Source organism: Oncorhynchus kisutch, unplaced genomic scaffold, assembly GCF_002021735.2.
Source record: "Oncorhynchus kisutch isolate 150728-3 unplaced genomic scaffold, Okis_V2 Okis07a-Okis12b_hom, whole genome shotgun sequence".
NCBI classification, from domain to species: Eukaryota; Metazoa; Chordata; class Actinopteri; order Salmoniformes; family Salmonidae; genus Oncorhynchus; species Oncorhynchus kisutch.
The window spans coordinates 6,513,753-6,525,387 of NW_022261984.1; the positions used below are offsets into that span (position 1 = coordinate 6,513,753).

General features: G+C 44.3%; 1 protein-coding gene across 1 annotated transcript in view; it reads right to left on the bottom strand.

Annotated features, from left to right (window-relative positions):
* Positions 1 to 11,528, bottom strand: part of dnah6 (dynein, axonemal, heavy chain 6) — a 141,740-nt gene extending 130,212 nt beyond the window's left edge. Inside the window, 7 exon segments of the mRNA XM_031814529.1 lie at positions 738 to 849; positions 4,360 to 4,494; positions 8,540 to 8,807; positions 9,284 to 9,567; positions 10,056 to 10,250; positions 10,414 to 10,718; positions 11,069 to 11,528. Coding sequence (XP_031670389.1) covers positions 738 to 849; positions 4,360 to 4,494; positions 8,540 to 8,807; positions 9,284 to 9,567; positions 10,056 to 10,250; positions 10,414 to 10,677 — 1,258 coding nt within the window. The 5' untranslated portion in view covers positions 10,678 to 10,718; positions 11,069 to 11,528.
* Positions 11,529 to 11,635: the final 107 nt, after the last annotated feature.

Here is an 11,635-nt window from a genome sequence, read left to right on the forward strand (position 1 = left end):
GTTGTAGTTATAGTCAGGTGTGTGTACCTGTGTTGTAGTTATAGTCAGGTGTGTGTGTGTACCTGTGTTGTAGTTATAGTCAGGTGTGTGTACCTGTGTTGTAGTTATAGTCAGGTGTGTGTACCTGTGTTGTAGTTATAGTCAGGTGTGTGTACCTGTGTTGTAGTTATAGTCAGGTGTGTGTGTACCTGTGTTGTAGTTATAGTCAGGTGTGTGTGTACCTGTGTTGTAGTTATAGTCAGGTGTGTGTACCTGTGTTGTAGTTATAGTCAGGTGTGTGTACCTGTGTTGTAGTTATAGTCAGGTGTGTGTGTGTAACTGTGTTGTAGTTATAGTCCGGTGTGTGTACCTGTGTTGTAGTTATAGTCAGGTGTGTGTGTACCTGTGTTGTAGTTATAGTCAGGTGTGTGTGTACCTGTGTTGTAGTTATAGTCAGGTGTGTGTGTACCTGTGTTGTAGTTATAGTCAGGTGTGTGTGTACCTGTGTTGTAGTTATAGTCAGGTGTGTGTACCTGTGTTGTAGTTATAGTCAGGTGTGTGTACCTGTGTTGTAGTTATAGTCAGGTGTGTGTGTGTACCTGTGTTGTAGTTATAGTCAGGTGTGTGTGTGTACCCGTGTTGTAGTTATAGTCAGGTGTGTGTACCTGTGTTGTAGTTATAGTCAGGTGTGTGTACCTGTGTTGTAGTTATAGTCAGGTGTGTGTACCTGTGTTGTAGTTATAGTCAGGTGTGTGTACCTGTGTTGTAGTTATAGTCAGGTGTGTATCCAGCCTCCAACATGGCCGTGTGACAGGCGCTCCTGGCCACCTCTTTTACCAGCTCCCTGAACTCTTCCAGACGAGAAGATACCTGCACACACACACACACACACACACACACACAACACGTTGCCATGTAAAGGGACAGACACACATGTAACAGTACTGCTTCCGTCCCTCTCCTTGGCCATCCTGGGCTCCAACCAGGCCCCCTCAGAACTGTCACCCACACGGCATCGCCACACAGACGCTGAGGCTCTTGCGGCGTAAGGGAAATGTTTACTTCAAGGTGTCAGCGCGGGTGTCAGCGCGGGTGACGTCACTGATTGAACACGACTAGCGTGCACCGCTAACATGCTAGACATTTCACACATGAACAACATGAACAATGAAAGGAGAGCCGCACACTAGGAGCTCAGACGCAATAATGTAATAACCTAACATTCCAACGTCTGGACAGACAAGCTTTATCAGGGTAAAACACTGCAGGGTGACTAGTTTATAGTGTTAAAGGACACACACACACAGAATATGTCATGTAAAGGAACAGACACACAGAGAATATGTCATGTAAAGGAACAGACACATCATGTAAAGGAACAGACACATCATGTAAAGGAACAGACACGTCATGTAAAGGGACAGACAGACATCATGTAAAGGAACAGACACATCATGTAAAGGAACAGACACGTCATGTAAAGGGACAGACACATCATGTAAAGGAACAGACACATCATGTAAAGGGACAGACAGACATCATGTAAAGGAACAGACACACATCATGTAAAGGGACAGACACATCATGTAAAGGGACAGACACATCATGTAAAGGGACAGACAGACATCATGTAAAGGAACAGACACATCATGTAAAGGAACAGACACGTCATGTAAAGGGACAGACACATCATGTAAAGGAACAGACACATCATGTAAAGGAACAGACACGTCATGTAAAGGACAGACACATCATGTAAAGGAACAGACACATCATGTAAAGGAACAGACACATCATGTAAAGCAACAGACACATCATGTAAAGGAACAGACACGTCATGTAAAGGGACAGACACACATCATGTAAAGGAACAGACACATCATGTAAAGGAACAGACACATCATGTAAAGGAACAGACACATCATGTAAAGGAACAGACACGTCATGTAAAGGAACAGACACATCATGTAAAGGAACAGACACGTCATGTAAAGGGACAGACACACATCATGTAAAGGAACAGACACATCATGTAAAGGAACAGACACGTCATGTAAAGGGACAGACACACATCATGTAAAGGAACAGACACATCATGTAAAGGAACAGACACATCATGTAAAGGAACAGACACATCATGTAAAGGAACAGACACATCATGTAAAGGAACAGACACGTCATGTAAAGGGACAGACACACATCATGTAAAGGAACAGACACATCATGTAAAGGAACAGACACATCATGTAAAGGAACAGACACGTCATGTAAAGGAACAGACACATCATGTAAAGGAACAGACACGTCATGTAAAGGAACAGACACATCATGTAAAGGAACAGACACGTCATGTAAAGGGACAGACACACATCATGTAAAGGAACAGACACGTCATGTAAAGGGACAGACACATCATGTAAAGGAACAGACACACTTCATGTAAAGGGACAGACACACAGAGAATATGTCATGTAAAGGGACAGACACACAGAGAATATGTCATGTAAAGGGACAGACACACAGAGAATATGTCATGTAAAGGGACAGACACACAGAGAATATGTCATGTAAAGGGACAGACACACAGAGAATATGTCATGTAAAGGTACAGACACACTTCATGTAAAGGAACAGACACACAGAGAATATGTCATGTAAAGGGACAGACACACAGAGAATATGTCATGTAAAGGGACAGACACACAGAGAATATGTCATGTAAAGGGACAGACACACAGAGAATATGTCATGTAAAGGTACAGACACACTTCATGTAAAGGAACAGACACACAGAGAATATGTCATGTAAAGGGACAGACACATCATGTAAAGGAACAGACACACAGAGAATATGTCATGTAAAGGAACAGACACACATCATGTAAAGGAACAGACACACAGAGAATATGTCATGTAAAGGAACAGACACACAGAGAATATGTCATGTAAAGGGACAGACACACATCATGTAAAGGAACAGACACACAGAGAATATGTAATGTAAAGGGACAGACACATCATGTAAAGGGACAGACACACAGAGAATATGTCATGTAAAGGAACAGACACACATCATGTAAAGGGACAGACACATCATGTAAAGGGACAGACACATCATGTAAAGGGACAGACACACAGAGAACATGTCACGTAAAGGAACAGACACATCATGTAAAGGAACAGACACATCATGTAAAGGGACAGACACGTCATGTAAAGGAACAGACACGTCATGTAAAGGAACAGACACGTCATGTAAAGGGACAGACACGTCATGTAAAGGAACAGACACATCATGTAAAGGAACAGACACATCATGTAAAGGAACAGACACGTCATGTAAAGGGACAGACACGTCATGTAAAGGAACAGACACATCATGTAAAGGAACAGACACGTCATGTAAAGGAACAGACACGTCATGTAAAGGAACAGACGCATCATGTAAAGGAACAGACACGTCATGTAAAGGAACAGACACATCATGTAAAGGAACAGACACGTCATGTAAAGGAACAGACACATCATGTAAAGGAACAGACAAGTCATGTAAAGGGACAGACACATCATGTAAAGGAACAGACACGGCATGTAAAGGGACAGACACATCATGTAAAGGGACAGACACGTCATGTAAAGGGACAGACACGTCATGTAAAGGGACAGACACATCATGTAAAGGAACAGACACGTCATGTAAAGGGACAGACACATCATGTAAAGGGACAGACACGTCATGTAAAGGGACAGACACGTCATGTAAAGGGACAGACACATCATGTAAAGGAACAGACACATCATGTAAAGGGACAGACACATCATGTAAAGGAACAGACACATCATGTAAAGGAACAGAAACGTCATGTAAAGGGACAGACACACATCATGTAAAGGAACAGACACGTCATGTAAAGGAACAGACACATCATGTAAAGGAACAGACACACATCATGTAAAGGAACAGACACACATCATGTAAAGGGACAGACACATCATGTAAAGGAACAGACACGTCATGTAGAGGAACAGACACGTCATGTAAAGGGAAAGACACATCACGTAAAGTAACAGACACGTCATGTAAAGGAACAGACACGTCATGTAAAGGGACAGACACATCATGTAAAGGAACAGACACATCATGTAAAGGAACAGACACATCATGTAAAGGAACAGACACGTCATGTAAAGGGACAGACAGACATCATGTAAAGGAACAGACACATCATGTAAAGGAACAGACACATCACGTAAAGGGACAGACACGTCATGTAAAGGAACAGACACATCATGTAAAGGGACAGACACATCATGTAAAGGGACAGACACGTCATGTAAAGGAACAGACACGTCATGTAAAGGGACAGACAGACTGCGTACCTCCTCCAGCTGGTTGTACTGAGCCTCCTGGAACTCCTCCAGAGTGTATGTGTGATCTTTCAGGATGTGACAAAGCCCCATGTCACTGATCCTGTAGCACATCTCTCTGATGTTCAGCAACGCTGGACGCAGAGACTGGAAACACACACACAGCTGTTACTGTTCCTTCCTGTTATCTTAAAATAATTACCTAGTTGGGTTCCATTATACACAGCTGTTACTGCTCCTTCCTGTTATCTTAAAATAATTACCTAGTTGGGTTCCATTACACACAGCTGTTACTGCTGCTTCCTGTTATCTAAAATAATTACCTAGTTGGGTTCCATTATACACAGCTGGTACTGCTGCTTCCTGTTATCTTAAAATAATTACCTAGTTGGGTTCCATTACACACAGCTGTTACTGTTCCTTCCTGTTATCTTAAAATAACTACCTAGTTGGGTTCCATTATACACAGCTGTTACTGCTCCTTCCTGTTATCTTAAAATAACTACCTAGTTGGGTTCCATTATACACAGCTGTTACTGCTCCTTCCTGTTATCTTAAAATAATTACCTAGTTGGGTTCCATTATACACAGCTGTTACTGTTCCTTCCTGTTATCTTAAAATAACTACCTAGTTGGGTTCCATTATACACAGCTGTTACTGCTCCTTCCTGTTATCTTAAAATAATTACCTAGTTGGGTTCCATTATACACAGCTGTTACTGCCCCTTCCTGTTATCTTAAAATAATTACCTAGTTGGGTTCCATTATACACAGCTGTTACTGCTCCTTCCTGTTATCTTAAAATAACTACCTAGTTGGGTTCCATTATACACAGCTGTTACTGTTCCTTCCTGTTATCTTAAAATAACTACCTAGTTGGGTTCCATTATACACAGCTGTTACTGCCCCTTCCTGTTATCTTAAAATAACTACCTAGTTGGGTTCCATTACACACAGCTGTTACTGCCCCTTCCTGTTATCTTAAAATAACTACCTAGTTGGGTTCCATTACACACAGCTGTTACTGCTCCTTCCTGTTATCTTAAAATAATTACCTAGTTGGGTTCCATTATACACAGCTGTTACTGCTCCTTCCTGTTATCTTAAAATAACTACCTAGTTGGGTTCCATTATACACAGCTGTTACTGCTCCTTCCTGTTATCTTAAAATAACTACCTAGTTGGGTTCCATTATACACAGCTGTTACTGTTCCTTCCTGTTATCTTAAAATAACTACCTAGTTGGGTTCCATTATACACAGCTGTTACTGCTCCTTCCTGTTATCTTAAAATAATTACCTAGTTGGGTTCCATTACACACAGCTGTTACTGCTCCTTCCTGTTATCTAAAAATAACTACCTAGTTGGGTTCCATTATACACAGCATTTAGACTATAAACACATACTGCAGGTCAATGGTACAGACCATGTTGACTATAAACACATACTGCAGGTCAATGGTACAGACCATGTTGACTATAAACACATACTGCAGGTCAATGGTACGAACCATGTTGACTATAAACACATACTGCAGGTCAATGGTACGAACCATGTTGACTATAAACACATACTGCAGGTCAATGGTACAGACCAGGTTGACTATAAACACATACTGCAGGTCAATGGTACAGACCATGTTGACTATAAACACATACTGCAGGTCAATGGTACGGACCATGTTGACTATAGACACATACTGCAGGTCAATGGTACGGACCATGTTGACTATAAACACATACTGCAGGTCAATGGTACGGACCCATTTAGACTATAAACACATACTGCAGGTCAATGGTACAGACCATGTTGACTATAAACACATACTGCAGGTCAATGGTACGGACCCATTTAGACTATAAACACATACTGCAGGTCAATGGTACGGACCATGTTGACTATAAACACATACTGCAGGTCAATGGTACGGACCCATTTAGACTATAAACACATACTGCAGGTCAATGGTACAGACCATGTTGACTATAAACACATACTGCAGGTCAATGGTACAGACCATGTTGACTATAAACACATACTGCAGGTCAATGGTACGGACCATGTTGACTATAAACACATACTGCAGGTCAATGGTACGGACCATGTTGACTATAGACACATACTGCAGGTCAATGGTACAGACCATGTTGACTATAAACACATACTGCAGGTCAATGGTACAGACCATGTTGACTATAAACACATACTGCAGGTCAATGGTACGGACCATGTTGACTATAGACACATACTGCAGGTCAATGGTACAGACCATGTTGACTATAAACACATACTGCAGGTCAATGGTACGGACCATGTTGACTATAGACACATACTGCAGGTCAATGGTACAGACCATTTAGACTATAAACACATACTGCAGGTCAATGGTACAGACCATGTTGACTGTAAACACATACTGCAGGTCAATGGTACAGACCATGTTGACTGTAAACACATACTGCAGGTCAACGGTACAGACCATGTAGACTATAAACACATACTGCAGGTCAACGGTACAGACCATGTTGACTATAAACACATACTGCAGGTCAACGGTACAGACCATGTTGACTATAAACACATACTGCAGGTCAATGGTACAGACCATTTAGACTATAAACACATACTGCAGGTCAATGGTACAGACCAGGTTGACTATAAACACATACTGCAGGTCAATGGTACAGACCATTTAGACTATAAACACATACTGCAGGTCAATGGTACAGACCATTTAGACTATAAACACATACTGCAGGTCAATGGTACAGACCATGTTGACTATAAACACATACTGCAGGTCAATGGTACAGACCATGTTGACTATAAACACATACTGCAGGTCAATGCTACGAACCATGTTGACTATAAACACATACTGCAGGTCAATGGTACAGACCATGTTGACTATAAACACATACTGCAGGTCAATGGTATAAAAACACAAATGTAGAGGTCTTGTCCTGCCCCAGGAAACACTACTGGACCCAGCAATACCACCACCTCGGTGTCCTGACCAGGAAACACTACTGGACCCAACACCACCACCACCACCTCAGTGTCCTGACCAGGAAACACTACTGGACTCAACAATACCACCACCTCATTACCCTGACCAGGAAACACTACTGGACACAACAATACCACCACCTCATTATCCTGACCAGGAAACACTACTGGACCCAACAATACCACCACCTCATTATCCTGACCAGGAAACACTACTGGACCCAACAATACCACCACCTCATTATCCTGACCAGGAAACACTACTGGACCCAACACCATCACCACCTCATTATCCTGACCAGGAAACACTACTGGACCCAACAATACCACCACCTCATTATCCTGACCAGGAAACACTACTGGACCCAACACCATCACCACCTCATCCTGACCAGGAAACACTACTGGACCCAACACCATCACCACCTCATTATCCTGACCAGGAAACACTACTGGACCCAACACCATCACCACCTCATTGTCCTGACCAGGAAACACTACTGGACCCAACACCATCACCACCTCATTGTCCTGACCAGGAAACACTACTGGACCCAACAATACCACCACCTTGGTGTCCTGACCAGGAAACACTACTGGACCCAACAATACCACCACCTCATTATCCTGACCAGGAAACACTACTGGACCCAACACCACCACCTCATTGTCCTGACCAGGAAACACTACTGGACCCAACACCACCACCACCTCATTATCCTGACCAGGAAACACTACTGGACCCAACAATACCACCACCTCATTATCCTGACCAGGAAACACTACTGGACCCAACACCACCACCTCATTATCCTGACCAGGAAACACTACTGGACCCAACAATACCACCACCTTGGTGTCCTGACCAGGAAACACTACTGGACCCAACAATACCACCACCTCATTATCCTGACCAGGAAACACTACTGGACCCAACACCACCACCTCATTGTCCTGACCAGGAAACACTACTGGACCCAACACCACCACCACCTCATTATCCTGACCAGGAAACACTACTGGACCCAACAATACCACCACCTCATTATCCTGACCAGGAAACACTACTGGACCCAACACCACCACCTCATTATCCTGACCAGGAAACACTACTGGACCCAACAATACCACCACCTCGGTGTCCTGACCAGGAAACACTACTGGACCAAACAATACCACCCACCTCATTGACGATGAACAGGTGCTCCTGCAGGGACTTCTTGCACGTGTTGATCTTCTTGGAGCGGACGTTGGTCCGCCACACTCTGAAGGCCTTCCACCTCCTGAAGAGGGCGAAGGCCGGGATGGCCAGGAGGCGACGGTGGCACCGGTACTCATGCTCCCAGCGCTCTAACGGCAGGAAGTCCATCTCCGCGTCAGAGATGCAGGTCACACCCTGCTGGCTGATGGTAGAGTAGTCCTGCTTGTTGATGTTCTCATACGCCACTATCCTGGGGGGGGGGGGGGGGGAGGTCAAAGGTGAGAGTTTGGGATGGGTAGTGAGAATAAGGTTGTAGGTTTTTATATTTGATAGAGAACTTTGTTGTTTGCGTGAGTGTGTGTGTGTGTCTGTGTCGTCTCTCTTTGTTATAAACATATCTGATATAGGTTAGGGTGTGTGTTTCTCTCTCTTACTTGAGGTTATAAACATCATATCTGATATAGGTTAGGGTGTGTGTGTTTCTCTCTCTTACTTGAGGTTATAAACATATCTGATATAGGTTAGGGTGTGTGTGTTTCTCTCTCTCTTACTTGAGGTTATAAACATCATATCTGATATAGGTTAGGGTGTGTGTTTCTCTCTCTTACTTGAGGTTATAAACATCATATCTGATATAGGTTAGGGTGTGTGTTTCTCTCTCTTACTTGATGTTATAAACATCATATCTGATATAGGTTTGGGTGTGTGTGTTTCTCCCTCTCTTACTTGAGGTTATAAGCATCATATTTGATGGAGCTCTTGGGTGCGGCAGAGGTCATGTACAGGAAGCCCAGGTGAGGGTTGTTCCGGATGATTCTGACGATGTCCGGCGGGGAGCGTATTTTGGCACGGATCACATCCTCTGCAGAGCTGAAGATGACGGGGTGACTGGCTGGGAGAGGGAAGGGGGAGTGGAGGAAGGCTCCGGTGGGGGAGGGCTTTGCGGACTTGGAGGAGCGAGGGCGTTTGGGGGGAGAGGGGGAACACAGGGTACTCTGGGTCATCTGAGCCTGGAGGGAGGAAGCAGGGACAGTCAGTCAGGCTTTTATATTTTTATTGATTTGACTTTGAAAAGCGTCATGAACAGCTGAAAGGGGACTTTGTACTACGTCTCTTGACAACAAAAGAGACAGATATTGATTGTGGACTGGTTTCTTCTGTGGCTCAAATGAGGTTGATGAGGTTGAAGTACTGGTTAAAACAGAACAAGAAAGGCTATGAGTTGAACAGTAGTCTGACCCGTATCAGTCCACTGTGATACCTCTCAGCTTCAGAGAGCGAGGAGTCATCAGAGAGCGAGGGGGCTATAGGGAGGGCTACTGACGAACAGAGCACAGCTCAGTATCTGCCTCCCACCGTCTACAATCAATCATTTATTTCAGAACATGGCTGTATATCACTAGTGAAATCATGGTTAAGACAATCTGGATATCAAATTAAACCATGTCAAATCTGCATGACGTCTGTCTGTCCAGCAGAGCCCTTCTCAGTCTTCCACCTGTTTCTCCTTGACGTGTTCAGGCAGCTCAGGGAGGTGAAGGGTGGAGCTCTGTCTGTCAGGGGCCTTGTCCATCCACTCTACCCCAACAAGGGAGGGCGACGGAGGCTTCCAGCCCGACTGGATCAGCCTCTCCCGGTTCTGCCTGTGGATGAACTCTGGCTGCTTGTGGTCCTGGTACTTCTTCAGGACCGGCTGAATGAGAGAAGATGTGTAAATACAGGATGTTTATGTGCTTATGGGGCAGTTGATGTCTGAGATGGTTATGAGAACAAAGGCTGATATTTAGAAAACATTACTGTGAGCAAACAGTGTTTACAAGTGTCTGGGTCCCCATATTCACCCCCCCCCCACCCACCAGTATCTCCAGTGGTACGGGTCTCTGCCCTGCCCTCCTGCGTTCCTGGGCCTTGGTGGTGTGTGTGAAGACCAGGGCATCAGGGTTGCGTTGTGCCTGGCTCGGGGCTACTGAGATCAGCCTGGCTCTCAGTGCCTCTGGGTCTACGTGGCCTGGGGACATGGTGAATGGGAGGGTCATCCTCTGCTGCCGGGCCCCAGCCACCTCCTCTCTCCCTGGGCCAGCCTGGCAACGAGGGGACCCCTTCTGGGAGAACGAAGACATGGTGGCCTCAGATAGTCTGCCACTCTGGGTCTGAGTGGATACTGTGTGTGGGGGTGAAGAAGGAGAGAGCACAAGGAGAGGGAGGTGGGGGACGATAAGCTCTCCCTTTCGTTTCGGTCTATCAACTCGTGTCAAAGCAAACTATAGTAGCATGCAAGTCATCTTACACATAACAGACATTTCAGTTGTTTAGCAACTTACCTGGCAACAAGAGAAACATTGCAATATAACGTTAAATCAAAAAGTTCAAAACAAACATAGCCAACAACATCCGTTAACGCCGAGACGGTTATATACAGTGATATCACAAACCACCAGTTTGGTTAACAGAAACAACGTAGCGCTAGCAATTTATAACATATTTCTGAGCAAGTCAAGGTGTATTACTTACATAGCTATCAATGGCACTTCAACATAGACATTAGTAGAGAAACTACAGAAGCAACATTGGCTACACTTGTTATCGCCGGTTCTCTTGTCAGAAGTGGAAACTGATCGTGAGTTTATTGTTTCTTAGCAACCAGCACCTCCTGGACACCGCGCGGAGAGCAACAGCTGCACATGCGCGCTTTGCAGTACAACTCACCATTCATGTCCCAAGGTTACAGGGATTTTAAAACTAGGCAAAAATACCTGCACCCTACAATATAGTTTGTATAGCTAGATTCCCAACAGAACGCGGACTGTCATACATCGTTTTTTTTCTTCATGGTAAACCTCTAGACCTCAAAGATGGGTTGCAGTTGAACCTGCACAGATATTCCTGATATCGTCTTGATTCTGCACAATTGAAACACACTATCCCAGGAAAACCTGACAGAGCATCCTGGAGACAGTCGCTCAACCACACACACATTAAACATGATCACATGCACCAGTCAATTCATTTAGAGAGTGTATCATCCCACCACAGAAAGGTGACTTTAAATAGTTCCCAACAATGATCACAGAAAGCACA